Source organism: Ceratotherium simum, chromosome 22, assembly GCF_057802395.1.
Source record: "Ceratotherium simum simum isolate JZ-2026a chromosome 22, ASM5780239v1, whole genome shotgun sequence".
Lineage (NCBI taxonomy): Eukaryota > Metazoa > Chordata > Mammalia > Perissodactyla > Rhinocerotidae > Ceratotherium > Ceratotherium simum.
The window spans coordinates 346,910-363,255 of NC_141921.1; the positions used below are offsets into that span (position 1 = coordinate 346,910).

At 43.7% G+C, this 16,346-nt stretch overlaps 1 protein-coding gene across 7 annotated transcripts in view; it reads right to left on the reverse strand.

Annotated features, from left to right (window-relative positions):
• FGGY (FGGY carbohydrate kinase domain containing) overlaps positions 1-16,346 on the reverse strand; it is a 395,835-nt gene that overhangs the window by 170,385 nt on the left and 209,104 nt on the right. For all 7 annotated transcript variants that reach the window (XM_087445838.1, XM_087445839.1, XM_087445836.1 and 4 more), the window contains one exon: positions 1,468-1,571. In XM_087445838.1, coding sequence (XP_087301964.1) covers positions 1,468-1,571 — 104 coding nt within the window. The remainder of the gene's footprint in view (positions 1-1,467; positions 1,572-16,346) is intronic.

Consider the following 16,346-nt stretch of genomic DNA (forward strand, 5'->3'; position numbering starts at 1 on the left):
GAGAAACAAATAAAAGGAAAACTTTTTTGGGGGGGAGGGGGGATCAAGGAAATCTGTGTCCTCAAAGTCTAGCACACATGTCCCCTCAGGAAGATGCCCTAACCCTGGACCCCTCCCAGGCAGAGTCAGTCACTGTCTCCTTTCTGCTCAACAACACCAGTAGTAGTGACCAGGAGCTACCCTGTGAAGCGCTTGCTTTCTGTGGAGCCCATTACACAACCTCATCTCACCCTCACAACATGCTGAGCCGTGTACGGTGACGCTCCACATCTGGTAGACAGGACTCTGAGGCTCAGAGGGCTTAAGTGCCTTGCCCGAGGGGCCATACTTAGTAAGTGGAGGAACTGGGATTGGAAACCAATAGGGCTGGCTCCACCATCGCCCTGAAGCGGGAAGCTGCATGTGAGAACATCTTGCGCAATGCCTGGCACAGAACAGATGCTCAGGGTCACAAGTTCGATCTGAATCTATATTTTGGGGCCTTGTGTTCTATTATAATACTTGTTATAATTCTATCTCATCAATGGGAGGCCCTATGTCATCCTTATGTCCCCAAGGTTTAGCACAGCTCCAGACACAAGAACAGGGGATCAGTAAAGATGTATCAATATTTACTCAACCAAAATACTTAACGGTAAAAAAGGCTCATCACACAGGATTCCCTCCACAGCCGCAGTGACGCTGTTCTGGAGTGTACCCTCCTCTAACCCTTGCTCATCTCCCCACTCCACCCCCAGTTATGTTCCTCCTCCTCCCCCCGCCCCCGTCTTCCCTCTATTTTACTCATCTGGGAAGAATCCAAGGAGTCGTCCATCTAAGTTTAACAGAGTAATGACTTTTAAATAAAAATACGGTAGAAATGGGTACTTATCGAAATGGAATGCTTTCAGACTCATGCATTTAAAGAAGATATAAATTTTAGGGCAGGCACTAAATTTTAACTGCAATCTTGGAGAAAGCCTTTCCACTAATTCATGGAGAAAAATTAACAAAGTGAAAATTGCTTATCAGTGTTCTTTTGAAGTCACGATATGCAGCCTAATTCTATAGATCATCAGGCTGCTCCCAGGGAGATGGATTTATATGGATTGAGAGAGAGCTCAGCGGCCAAGGAAAACAGACACCCCTCTACAGAGAAGACTCAGCTGCCCATTAGAGACAGATCAGTCTGGGAGTGAGGCATTGCCATCTTTGGACCCGATTTTATCCCTCATGCTGGGCTCCCCAGCCAGGGTGATGTCAAAAGCAGATGTAACCCCTTTCACACTTTTTTAAGAATTTGGCCCCTGGAAAAAGATCTGGCAAATCTAAGCAAGGCTATTGGAGGGAGGGCTGGGCTTCCAGCTGGACAAGGCACAGGGGTTAGGATGGGAAGGAGCTAAGGGATGAAGGCGCCGGCCGCTCGGCTCTCCTCCCGGGCTGCCCTCCCCCGAGTGCGGGGCCCCGCCCGCGGCCTGGCGAACTCACCCCCATGTGACAAGAAGATGTTCCACAGATAATGGCCAGCCGTGACGTCACTGGCTGTCCCTCACAGGCGAGGCCGTGCCCCCTCACATCTGCTCCAATCACTCCTGTGAGAAAGGAAAACAAAACACAATCCTCTTAAAAAAAAAAAAAAAAGGAGGAAAGAAAGCTAAAAACAAACATAAAACACTCTTTTTTATAGCTAAACAACACTGAGAAAGAGTTCCATGTGTAGGCCAGTCTCAAACAGAAACCAAAAGAGCACACTTGCCTGCCGCGAGGAAGCTAGGAAACGTGTGTGGTTTTTGCTTTACTCTAGTCAGTGTATAGCATCCAACATTGTAATAAGAATAGTAGCTGTAATTAGAATAATAAAAGCAGCAGGCATCAGGCATGACGCTAAACATTTACAGGTATAGTTTCATTTTATATCAAGCCTGTCAAGCGCATATCATTAATGCCACACACACCAGTGGAGACACGAAGCGCATGTAGAGGTTGAGTGACCTGTCCAAGGTCACACTGCTAGCAAGGACAGAGCTGGATGGAGTCTGGTTTAACACACCACATTTCAATCTCAAAGAAGGCAACAGAATTGTCAGATGATGAATGTGTTTGGCATCTCTAGGTCACCATTCCTACCGCCACTTACCCCACTTACCACAGAACTCTCAGTGTAAAGGCTGGGGGTGACTGACAGTGAGTTTCTGTTAAAAGAATGCCAGACAGCAGCGAGTTTCCCATAAATGGTATAAACTCAGGCTTCTCTACAGATTGCGTTCCTCGATACTTGCTGGGCAAGTGAGGTTACAATGTGACGGGAGAGTTAGAGAGACTGTTTAGAACCTAGAATTGTCCGTCATTTATTCAAATATCCAACAAGCACTTTCTATGGGATGTGATGTGGGAACCGCAAACATGCAACGACTCCTAACGACAGCACAGGCAGGAGGCGGCAGGCGCTCAGGGCAGGGCCTGAAGACCGGGAGGCAGGAGGGAACGGCTCCCGCTGACCTCCTCAGCTCCAAGCAACGCCACCCTTGCTCTCCGTCTCCAGGGCTCAATGCTCCTTCCCACTGCAAGGCCTCTGCGATGGCTCCTCCCTCCACCTGAAAGGCCGTTCCTCAGCCTCTTTGCCAGGCTCACTCCTATTTATTCCTAACTCAAATATTACTTCCTCAGAAGGCTTCCTTGATCCTCCAGGAGAGATGGAGCCTCCCTGTTCAATGTTCTCACGCACCCCTGGACTTCCCTAGCACACAAGACATGGGTCATTTAAAACAATCATACACCGTCTCCCTCTCCTAAAACCTGCAGGAAGCTGGCACTGCCTTACCCATGTGCCTAGCAGCCGGGAACCCAGCACAGTTGCTAGCACAGAGCCAGAACTGAGAGCACGAATACTTGGGGGTGCGAGGATGAAGAGACACCTCCCTGGCCTTGGGGTGCTCTCAGTCTGTTGGGAGGGAGAGAGAAACCTAAATGGAGCATTTCAAGGTGGCAGATTAGTACAGGACAGGAGGAGCTGCACAGGTGGGTGAACTTGTCCGTGGGGAGGTTTCCCAAGGAGGTGGGTCTACGCTGAGTTGGCAGGAGTTAGCTAGGTGAAAGGTGGGGTGGGAGTGTCTCCTTAGGCTACAGATCCCCAGATATTGAAGGCACTGGCTGCTCAGTAAGCGGGCCTGTCCAGAAGGAAGATCTGGAGGGCCACTGACAGGCCTCTTACATTCCAACAACTTTCTAGGTTTTTCCAACGCTTTTTCCAAATTCTACCTTTCCAAGCACAGCAACTTATGAACCTCTGCTCTTGTTCAGAGGCACAGCAGCAGGGGGAAGTAAGACTCTTTCAAACTTTCTCAGTGGCTAGCACAGTAGTCAGGTCCTGAGGTGACGGAGGTCTGGGACTGAGCCTGGAAGAGTCCTGGGCCTGAGGGCTTTCACCAAGGCTCCTGCTCTGCTCAGCACTGTGGGACTGCTCCAGCAGCCTGTGGTTTCCAGACTCCACGTCAGCCAAAGCCGGCCCAGCCAGGAGATCTGAGGGATGAGGGAAGTGGAAAGCCAGAGGAGGTCTCTCACTCTTCCCCAACGGCAGGCGGCTGCTGCTCCTCTACAACTGCAGCGCTGCTGACAGGTCTGCCGTGGCTCCGACATCCGCTGGTGTCCACTCCCTGTGGGTTCCAGTACCAACACCTCCTTCCTTTGTCCCTCCAGCTTAGGGGTAGCAATAGCTTTCATTTTGCTGATCTTGGCTTGCTTCACAGAGAACATAGCCCTTCTTAGCTCCTTCATCAATGGGTCACCATTTTTGTATATTACATTCCCTCTTTTTTATATACTTAGAGTGGTTTGTTTTTTTGGGTGGACCCTGAGTGAAAAAGGTCCCCATCTAGGGCATAAGGAATGGTGGCCAGGAAGAAACCTAGATATGAGCTCATTTTCACGGAGCTCTTTCTGCATGCTCTCGCCCTGCACGTCTCACTTTATTCTTACAACTACTGAATTTGACTGGTACTTTATCAGACTCATTTCACAGATGAGGAAACCAAAGCTGAGAAATGAGAAGTCACTTCACCAGAGCCTCACAGCCAGCTCACAAGAAGCAGGGCTGGGATTCACATCCAGATAGTCTGATTCCAAACTGCTGGTTCTTAGGCTTTTCTCCAGAATAAAATCTCAATAACCAGGTGGTTGACATTTACTTATCTGTATCTCTCCAAATATCAGGGTCTTAAGATACCGATCCTGAGAGCCTTGATAGAAAAAGGGTTACCCACTGCTGACCCACAGTGTCATAAGTAAGTTTAGGAATTCCTAACGATGACCCACATTTATTGGTTTCACATATATAATGCATAGTGTGTTATAATGAGAAAACAATGGAAGTTAGAGACAGAAAGACCTGCTATAAAATGAAGAAAATAACATTATCATATGGTTGTGCTGATACTGAAGAAATGTTTAAAAATAAAAGTTTGTTTAACGGTAGCTATGTTACCGTCACCACTACCACCATGACCCTCACCATCATCACCACCATCACCAACATCAACATCATCTGAACTGTTTTTCAAGAGACAGTTATATTCTTTCTTTCTAGCAAACATATCAAGCATCTAAGATAGGCTGGATACTGTGATAAGTTCTTTAAGTATTGTCTCTTTTAATCTTTACAACATCCATAAAACATAAATATTCTTTCTTCTCTTCAACAGATGCAAAGGATCAGAGTGTTTAAGTAACTTGCCCAGGGTCACACAGATATGAGAAGCAGTGCCGGGATTTGACCTTGTCCTGTCTGATTCCAAAGCCTGTTTCTTTCTATACTCCCTCACTTGACATTAGAATTGTCTTATATAAAGGAATATATTTGGAAGTGTCAGTTCACCATGGAACATCAGTAGGTGCCATGGGTTTAGAGTTAGAAAATCTGAATTTTGGCCCCGATTCTGCCACAAACTCTCTGCAAGTTTGAATTGTTCCCTCATGTCCACAACAAGAGAAATGAATTGCAAATGGAGTCTTTTCTCAGCCATTCTCAGTATACAATATACACAGTGCTTCTTCTAAAATATCAGGTAAAGTGTCTCCCTTCCTAAAAACAGGAGGGCAGAAAAAACGCCTCCCAAGATCCTACCTTCTTCTCAGGTGCAGAGGAGACTTAGACAACCTCAGGCCAGGCTTGCATAGCACCGGCGAGAGGCAGGTCTGGCCCAATGTCCCCTCAAGAGAGGTTCTCTACACTCTGCCCAGCGTCGACTCGATCGAAAGGCAGCGCATAGCTGACGCCCACTGTGAGACCCCAGGAACCCAAAAGCTGACATATCTCCTTTTTCCTTTGGCCGTGTGGGGCTTGGAGGGGCCATCCTGAGAAAGGAGGCCCAAAGCAAGGAAAGCACCGAAGGGCAGGAGGAGCCTCCTCCTTTCTGAATAACGCATCTCACAATCCACAGAGGAGCCACGTGCTGCACCTGTATGTCAGGGAACAGTTCATAAGGCGAGATGTGGACAAGCACAGCCCTCAGCACTGCTGGGGCCTGCATATGATGGTACAAGTGTCAGTTTATTCGGCATTCCTCAGAAAGTTTAAAGGGCAAAATTAACAGCTGAAGAAATAGGCACCAAAAAAAATCGTGAGTTATTCCACTACGTTTTCCCTGAAACTTGCACAATGCTCAGCTGATGGCAGCTGCTCAATAAATTTTTGCTGAATGAAAAAAAACAAATAGCAGAAAAACAAGCTTACTGAGTCAATGAATCAATTCAGGGCCTCTTATTTAATGACTCCTACTCCTCAACATACACAAGAACATAATTCATATCAAGGAACACGTTTTAAAACAAAATGAAAAAGGAAAATTGAAAATTTCATCAACAACTCTCTTATTTACCCTTCTGTGCTGTCTCCCTCCCTCTCCCCCATCCACCAACCATCCATCATTCCATTCAAACACTTATTGAATATCCAATATTTATGTAAAAGAAAAAAGAGACTTCACATATGATTAAGAGTAGGTTATCCTGTAATTTATCAAACCACACCTCTTTGAAAAATTTAAAGGGTTATATAGAACAAAAACATCCCAAGTTCTAGCATTTGTGTTATAATTATCTTATACTTAATAGCTACATAAAGTACTTTATAGCTTGCAAAGCATCCTCAAACACTGTACCCTTCATTTAGCTTTTAGAAAATTCTGTGATACGTGTTATTTTATTTCCAGATCCAAGTTAAAGAAACTGAATTTCATAGAGGTGAAGTAACTTAGTCAAGTTTATTTAGTTACTTAAAGGCAGAAGTAGGGCTCAAACTAGAATTTTCAGTCTCCTTAGTCTGAAGTTTTTTCCCTATGTTTGAAAAATGAAAAGGTCTGCTATGAACGTGTTGTCATCTTGTAAAAGATCCCCTTGAAATAACAGCCTCAGACCCCTTCTCTGAAGGAGAAAAAAAGATGAGAATGGTTTTGAACATTAGCCAGGATTGTAGCAACTTGAGACTCTCGATTCGGCCTTTTGGAAGAATGAACTGACTAATAAATTCCATCGCATGAGTTGCTTGACTAGGCTGAGAGGTTTATAGGGTCTCTGGGGAGGAGGCTCTCTGGAGACCCCCAGCCCCATGGATGCAAAACCTGCACCAACTGTAAGCTCCTGGAAGAGTAAGAATCATATCGAAGACATTTTCCTTGCAGAGGACCAAACCCCAGTCTACATACAAGACGGCACTGAATTCTATTCTTTTCACTGATATTCATTCATGTCATACAGAATATAATATATAGGGTTGGCATTATAGTCTTGTGCTTAAAAACATGGACTCATTCATCACGTGACCTTGGTTGTTTCTTATTTTCTTTTTGCCTCACTTTCCACAACTGTACAATTTGAATAACAGTATCCTCCTCATAACATTGTTAAAAGGATTTGATATGTTAATGCACATAAAGTGCTTAGACCAGCGCTGGCCAATGGAACTTTCTGAGACGATGGAAATGTTCTGTATCTGTACTGTCCACTACAGTAGTCACCAGGCACATGTGGCAATTGAGGACTTGAATGTGCCTAATGCAACTGCGGAACCTAATTTCCTATTTTGTTCAATTTTAATTAATTTAAATAGTCACATGTGCCTAGTGGTACTATCTTGGACAACACAGGTTAGAATATGCCTAGCATGACATGAATGCTTGCTACTTTTATTATTGTTGTTTTATGTTGTCCTCAGACTTAGGCCTGAATCCCCTTAACAAGCCCTCAGGCAAATGCCTTGATCTCTAGAACCTCCATTTCCATATCTGAAGATTCTGGATGACAATATTTACCTTACAAAATTGCTGTGGGGATTAGCTGAGATGTACTGGAACATACCAGTACTCAGTAAATGGAGCTATTCAATCCAGGTACTACAGAAGTGTCTGGCACACGTGTAGAGCCTTTCTACTTATTTCTGAATGTGCCTTGCTTGTCCCTGCCCTGAACATTTGCTCATGCTGTTCCTTCTGCTTAGAATATTCTTTCCAAAATACACAATCTACCCCAACAATCTACCTGGGGAACATGAACTCCAATTGAAGACTCAGCTCTTTGATCAGAAGCCTTTCCTGACCACGTGTTCCCCCATTCCCCCAGGCACCCAGCCAGGAAGAGTCACCAAGCCTCTTTCCTTTGTACCTCACCCCTGACACTATACAGCTTCTATCACTGTAGCTGTAATTTGTTTGCAGATTACAAATGACTCCCTCTACTAGATGATGAACAAACTGTGGCCAGGGCAGGTCAACACTGCAGTGGCTCACTGATTCTTGTTGTTGTCCTTGTTTAATCAATGAATGAATACGTGTGCCATAAGACACATACTAGTAAAGCACAAGACATTTTCTAGATAGAGGTAGCAGATTTAATCATGGACAAATGCTCTGTGTCTTCAATATGACTAATGGTGAAGGACACCAAAGAGCGCTGAGTGACAACTCATGGGTAATAGTAAAAATTATTACTGGAGCCTCACAGCACACCTTGTTTAGAATTGTCAACTCATTGGTAGAGAGTAAAGGTCCTAAGATCCTTATGATTACTTTGTGCCTGACACTTTGCAAATGCTATTGTATTAAATTCTTATAACAATCCTGAGAGGCAGTTATTACCACACTGTTTCACTAATAGGGAAAATGAGACCACAGTTTTTCAAGTAACCTGTCCAAGGTCCCTCAGAGCTACAGGGGGCAAGAGGGTGTCACACGCAGACCTACCCAACTCCATATCTCGTGGAGCCCACAGAAACTAGCGCCTTTCTTTTCAACTACTTATAAGAATTCTAAGTATTCACAGACAGCACAGCTGAACTCAGACCTCTTTCAGGATTTATTGTTATAATGCCACTAAAGCAAGCCCAAAGGGTTCACCCAGGCCCAACAAATGAAGGGGAGCGAAACAGCTGAAAAGGGTTCTGTGATCCTATGTTTGATGAAACATCACCTTGGCTTTGAAAGAAATGCGGTTTAGAGTTCACCCACTCTAAATCCTAGACTAGGTTTACTTGTAAAACAATCCTATGTGATAAATCTATAAAGAAATTTTACACATCTTGACACTACCACCACGCGCCCCCCCAAAACTCCACCCCCCGCAGACCCAGGAAGGTCTTTGTCTAAATGAGACGCGGACAGACTGTTATGAGATATTTGAACCAGTTAGGGCATAATGGTTAAGAATGAGGGCTCTAGAACTGGACTGCCTGATTTAAAGTCTGGCAAGGTGGTCAAATCCCTTAACCTTCCTGTGCCTCAGTTCCCTCACCTATAAAACTGGAATGATCCCAGTGTGTAGCCCATAGGGCTACTGTGAAGATTGAGTAGAACAATGTCTGAAACACAGTTCACTCAATATATTTCTGCCATTGTTGTTACTATTGACAACTCTCAATCTTGGTGTCAACAGCAGGGCTTATTATAAGAGTTCAGGCACTAAGCGTGGTGTGTGCTTTGCCAGAGTTATTTGAGTTTACTTAGATTGATTGGAACATTTGTTTTCTGTCCTTGAGTACACAACTGATGACAGAATAATGGGGGGCTCAGCGGAATAAGGAAAATGAGGTACCAGGTGATAGAAACAAACCAGGCTAACAATTTAAACATTTTGACAATAAACCAAAAGCTGCTTATATCCCTAAATGCCATGATAACATGTAGCACCATTCATACTGCAATTCACCTCGGCGATGGTATTTGTCATTTCTGTCTAAATGCTACACTCTTCCACGACTGGCACCAATCAGAAGCCAACACGAGAGCCTCAGGAGGGCCAGAGAACAAAGAACAGACCCTCAGATAACTGGGCCTCACTCCTCTGTTCCTCCCTTCTACCCAGAAAGATCAAATCTCAAAGGTAGGCTAGTATGTAATAGCTTAGAAATCTGAGACTTAGAGAACACTAGCAATATCCACAGTAAAGACAAAGCAAAAACTTGATTTCAGAAATTCTTTTCTTCCTAACCTCAACACAGCCTCTAGATTACTTGGACATTCTCATCTATGACCTCATTAAAGACAATTTTTCACTCGCAGGCATTAGACATGGTAAAGGGTCAGGTTGAAATCCAATCCAAACAGCCAAGTTAACTCACAAAAATTACTTTCTTTCTAAAATAAAGAAACCAAAATTAAGAGAATTGGTCCAAGTGCCACAAATGTATCTTACAGAAGAAATCCTTAAATAGATCTAAAATGGTGACTCTAAATCACACCACTGTCTACTGATATTTTATAAATTAATTAATTCAGCAGCTATTTATTCATCCCCAATTTTAAGCCAGGCATTGTGTTACAAGCTAGAAATCTAACGATGGAAATTGTTTCCTTTCATTCTACAAGATCTTGGTCTAGTAGGGGTGGAAGGATATACAGGCAGACACTTATAAGACAGTATGGGACAGCCAGTGACTCAGATCTCAATAAATCTAGTGGAAGTCTAGAGCCCTGACTCCTGATCTAGCTTGGATGGTCAGGGAGGGCCTCCTGAAGGAGGTGAGGCAAGCAGTTATGTAAGTCAGCAGGGGGAGGGCAGGGAGGGAAAGGCATTTCAGGTAGACCTTGAGACAAAAGAGACCATAAAACAAAGACACAGGAGAGAGAAACTGCCAGATGATACAAGGTTGCTGGGCTACACAGTGTGAAGGAGAGGGAGCCTTGGGTTCTAAAGACCTGGGTTGATGGAAATCTCTGGGTCTGAAGTCAGACAGATGTGTGTTTGCTTCCAGCAGCACCACAAATGTGCTGTGCCACCTTCAATAAGCTAACTTGCCCCTTCCTGCCTCCGCTTTCGCAGGTGTAAGGTGGGAATGAAGGTGCTGACTTTACAGGGTCATTATTCCCGGTTTCAGCACTGTGCCTCCAGTGTCCCAGGAACCGCCCCCCAGTCCTGAGCAGACTGGAACGCTGGTCACCCTCCATGCAAGGCACGTTGCCTCGTGCCTGGGACACAGGAAGTGCTCAATAAACGGCGATGTCCAATGTCTCCCGGGAGAAAACAGGACCAAGTTTCCTTCAGCAACCTTTTCTTGCCCCCAGAAAAAAGGTCTCATTTATAAAATTATCTGAAGGTTCCTTGAAGGTGGAGGAAGGAAGCAGCAGCCCTGACAATCCCCTAAAGGCAGAGCAGAGCAATGAGATGCTCCAGGATGGGGACGGGACGTGCTCAGAGGGACTCTCCAGGACACTGGAACTAAGGGAAGAGGTCTGAAATTTCAGAGAAAACGATCTTAGTTAGCAGGCTGGCTCTCTCTCCCCAGCCTCTGATGCCAAGCTCAACACCTCCTCCCTTGGTGTGAGTTTCGGTTCCATCAAAAACTTCCTGGGGTTTTGTGGGTTAGTTGAACATTGACAGATTCTTCAAAGCCTGGAATTCACTCTGAGAGCCAAAACCAGGCCAAGTTTCTATGGGGCTAGGGTTTCCCCGGGAGGTCACAGGACTCCACCACACCTAGACTGATTAATCTAACCTTGCCCCAAGCTTCAGACACAGGAGACAAGAAAAATAGATCCTGAAGGTGGACCCCAATTCTCTCTCCCGCATTCCCGTGGGAGCCGGGTCAGAGTGTAAGGCAACCCCACCACTGGACAGCGTCAGGCCTGGAGCTCTGACAATTAAGTAATATGCAGAGCAGCTGGAGAGAAAAAAAAAACCTGAGCAGGATGAAGGGCCAGGGTTTTAACACAATGACTGACATGTGGCTGAAATCGTTTCAAAGAGAACAAAGCCTTAGGTAAATAAACAGCATGGAAGATGAGAGCAAAAATGAGTTACAGAAAAGCCCATGAGGAAACATTGGCAAAAACTGCAGCGGAAAGGACATCTCTGCAGCAGCAGAGATCCAGACTCAGCCCTCCTCCTCCACCTAGGCCCCTGCCCTCGACGCCCACCCTCTGGGGATAGCAGCCCCGGCCAGGCTTTGCTCTCCCTTCTCTGTGTCCGCCCTAGGCTCCTTGGGGAATGGGTGTAGCTAGAAACGGCACTGGCTTTCATGGAGATGCTTCCAGACACCTCCACCGACCTCTGTCAAATGGGCTGACTTCCCGAGCCTCTGAGCCTCGTCTGTAAAAGGGAAGTGATGATTTCAAAGTAAAAGCATAAAAGACAATCTTATTTTGAACAGACAGTGCTGGCACATGTAGGCCCTGAGGAATATTCTTTCCCTCCTCCATTCAGTAGGATTCGATTTGATAAACATTTACTGAGCACAACTCTACACCAGACACTGTGCTCAGCAATGCAGGGGAAAACCACTTGAAAAAACATAGTCACCGTCCTCAAAGAGCTTACCATCTCCCTGGAGCCCAGGACACTGGTACACAGCTGACTGACCACGGCTGCAACAGAGGCACTAACAAGCCTCTGGCTGGAGGAACCAATTCCCCCGTCTGGTCCAAGCAGGCTTCTTCACTGAGGCCCTCTTTCCTCTGACCTGATGATCAGAGCTCTCCTCCACCTCGGCTGCAGCCACTCACTCCCGGTCCTGCCCCAGCCCCCTTGAAAGCCTTAGGTCTTCCTCACATCACCATCGTAATAGCTAATACGAGTGTCATATTTATGGGTGCCAGGCATTGTTCTAAGTGCTTTACGTAAATTAGCTTTTGTTTTTCTTTTGGTGAAGATTAGCCCTGAGCTAACATCTGTTGCCAATCCTCCTCTTTTTGCTGAGGAAGATTGGCCCTGGGCTAGCATCTGTGCCCATCTTCCTCTACTTTATATGTGGGACACTTGCCACAGCATGGCTTGATAAGTGGTGTGTAGGTCCGCGCCTAGGATCTGAACCCATGAACCTCGGGCCACCAAATTGGAGCACGTGAACCCAACCACTACTGGGCTGTTCCCTAAATTAGTTTATTTAATCCTCACAACTACTATTATGATGCCCATCAGCAAGACCCCGCAGGTTAAGTTAGTGACCCGTGATCACAGAGAGAGTATGTGATGGCGTGGAATTCAGGTGGTCTGGCTCTGGAAATCATGCTTTTGTCCAACCATTAGGCTGTTGGAATGGTATAATGGGTATTCTTGAACATGCTTTTTTGTACACACAGGTACACATTTCTGTTGGATATATGCTGTATATTCGTATTATTTTTCACTCTTCTGTTTTCTCTACTAAATTCTGTATTTCAAAGAAAACAATTTTTAAATGATTAAAAAAATAACATTCAACTGACCATCTCAAAGCATCTCTAGGCAAACCCAGAATGTGTTCAAGCCAGTGCTGTTTCCTGGTGAGCTCTTTGGAGCAATGACTCAGCAGGCCTTTTTCAGCATGGACCAGAGGTGGCAACGGGAGGAGACGACACGAAGCAGCTACCACTTGCCAGGCCCTCAACTTCACAGTGGCCCAGAATACCTGCTGTGCTGTCACTGGGCATTGTCCCCCAAAGTTAGCTGGTCCTTCTCATCTTCCCGTGGCCTCCCATATCCTGCCACCTGCCTGCCGACCTACAGCCTAATTTCTGGCAGGCCCGCAGGTGTTATTTCCCTCTTCTTCATTTCGTCCTCTTTCTGTGGGGCTGGGTACCTGTCTTAGTCAGTGTGGGCTGTTACAACACATTACCACAGACTCGGTGGCTTAACCAATGAACGTTTATTTCTCACAATTCTGGAGGCTGGAAGTCTGAGAGCAGGGTGCCAGTGTTGTGGGGTTCTGGTGAAGGCCCTCTTCCTGGTTTATAGACGGCTGTCTTCTTGCTGTGTCCTCACAGCAGAGAGAGAAAGAGCAAGCTCTGTGTCTCTCCTTAGAAGGGCACTATCTCCATTCATGAGGGCTCCACCCTCATGATGGAATTATCTCCCAAAGGCCCCACCTCCTAATACCATCACACTGATGGTTAGGATTTCAACATATGAATGGGGGGGGCACAGACACGAGGTCCATAACACGGTCCAAAGTAGTGATGGAGGGGCTTACAGTCCCTGGTTACATATACAAGAGAAACTCCCCATATTAACATTCTGTTAATGTTCTGTGGAGAGTGCAATAACTGATCATCTAATTTTAGCTGAGGAGGATGGAATTCTACCTAACACACTGTTTAAGAGAAGCTTACTGTTAAAACACCAAAAAAGAAAAATATGTTGCCATCTTTATCATTAACATGTACTACACACTGAAAAAGAGGATTCTGAATGTGATTTCTCCCTTTCTTGACGACCCATGATTATCAGTATAACGAGGTGGCGTAGGAACTAACTTTATTAAGCACCTAATGTGGCCAGCAAGGGTGCTGAGTTACAGTTTGCTCCTCTGTGCGCTGATATACCCTTATTTCCTTCCTATCAAGTGACTTCTCTGATCACCTATTAAACCACTCACCTCCTCCACTCCACTCTTGATGGCCAGACTGTGTTGTACTCATGTCTGCATCCAGCGCCCAGCGCAGAGCTGCACAGCGCCAGCGCTCAATAGCTTTTACTCCCTTTGAAATTTTTAATAAACTCTATCAATGAAGTGTGACATGCATTAAAAAACTACAAATTTTAAATACAGTCATGCACCACATAACGATGTTTGGGTCAACAAGGGACCACATACATGACGGTGGTCCCATAAGATTAGTACTATGTAGTCTAGGTGTGTAGTAGGCTATACCATCTAGGTTTGTGTAAGTACACTCTATGATGTTCGCACAATCACTAAATCGCCTAATGACGCATTTCTCAGAACATATCCCTGTTGTTAAGTGACGTATGACTATAAACACTTTAGTGAATTCTCACAAAGTGAACATACCTATTCGGATCAAAAAATAAATCCCTTCATCCCTTTTCCAGACACCATGCCCACCAAATAAAATTGCTACCCAGATTTATCCATTTAGACATAGGATTTGCCTGATTTTTAATTTTTAAACCATTCAGTATGCTTTCTTTGTGCCACCTTCCGCCATCCCTGTTTGTGAGATTCAACCACGTTGCCACAGGTAGCAATCTTTGTATATTTTTATTGCTGTATGAGATTCCATTGCATGAGTATACCAACCATTTACTTATTCATTGTACTACTGGTGGACATTTGGGGGTTTGTTTCCAGTTTTGGGCAATTACAGATAACGGTGTTCTATGTATTCCTGTGCATGTTTTTTTGGTACACATTTCTGTTGGATACGTGCCCAAGAGGAAGACTGCTGAATCACAGAGTAAGAAGATACTGCCAAACTCTTTTCCAGAGTGTGGTATCCGTACTTCCGTAGCAGTGCTTGAGCATTTCAGGTGTTTCCTATCCCCACCACCACCGGGGGTACTATCGATCTGTTTAACTTGTAGCCAACTTGGTGGGTGTGTAGTGGTATCATATTGTGGTTTTAACTTGGGTTTTCCTAACGACTAATGAGATTGAGAAACTTTTCATATTTTATTGTCCACTCAGATATTATCTTTTCTGCAAAGCTATCCAAGTAATGTTTACCATTTTTCTGTCAGTGTGGCTGTGTTTTTCTTATTAATTTGTAGAAATTCTTTATATGCTCTGGACACAAGCCCTTTGTTAAATGTATTGCACATAGCTTCTTCCACTTCGTGCCCTGCATTATCACTTTTAATGGCATCTTTTGAGGAAAAGAAGTTCCTAATTTTATTGTAATCCAATTTATCACTCTTTTCCTTTATGGTTTTATCTATATTGATTTAAGAAATATCTGCCTATCCCAAAGTCATGAATATCCTGTCCTATACTGTCTTTTAGAAAAAAACTTTAGTTTTCACATTTCATATTAGGCCTCTGATCCATCTGGAATTTATTTTTATGTATGGTATGAGGCAAAGGCCAATATTCAATTTTTCCCATATTGATATCCAATTAACACAGCATTATTTCATTGAAAAATAACATTATTTCTTCACAGCTCTGTAATACCACCTTTGTCACAGTTAACTGTCATACATGTGTGAGTCTGTTTCTGGACTCCTTGATCTGTTCTCCTCTGGTTTATTTGTCTGTCCTTGCCCCGACACCAGTCTTAATTACTGTATAACAAGTTTTGCTATCTGGTGGTATTAAGTCTTCCCAACTCTGTTCTTCTTCAAGGTTGTCTTGTTTATTATCAGCCCTTTCCATCTAAGCTTCAGAATCTTGATTGTCAATTTTCACTCCCTCACACACAAATCTGCTAGAATTTTGAATTGGACTGCACTGACTCTACAGAACAACTTGGGGAGAACTGTCATATTTACAATATTGAGTCTTCCAATCAATCAACATTATTTGTGTCTTCTTTAGTTTCTCTCAATAATGTTTTATAGCTTCCTGCATACATGTCTTTCACATCTTTAGTTAAATTTATTCCTAGGTATTTGATTTTTTGATATTATTATAAATCATACTATTTAAAAAATTTTGTTTTCTAAATGTTTGTTTCTGGTTTACAGAAATAAAATTTATTCTTGTATTTACTTTTTGCAATAGCAACCCTGCTAAATTACTTACTAATATTTTATCTATAGATTCCTTTGATTTTCTACAGGCATATAATTGTACCATCTATAATGTCAGCTTTATTTCTTTCTTCTAATCTTTATATTTTTAATTCATTTTTCTTGACTTATTGCACTAACTAGGACCTACAATAAAATGTAGAAAAGTAGTACTGAGAATGGGAAGGTTTTCAGTATTTCACCATTAAGTATGACATTTGCATTAGGTTTTTTTTGTGTGTGTAGATATCCTTAATCAGAATAAAGAAGTTCCTTTCTACTTTTCGTTTGCCAAAATTATTTTTTAAAATCATGAATCTGTGTTGAATTTTATTTATAAAAGGCCTTTTTTACACAACTGTTAATATGATTGTATCATTTTTCTCTTTTATCCTTTTAATATGGAATTGTATTAATTGATTTTTCAAATATTAATA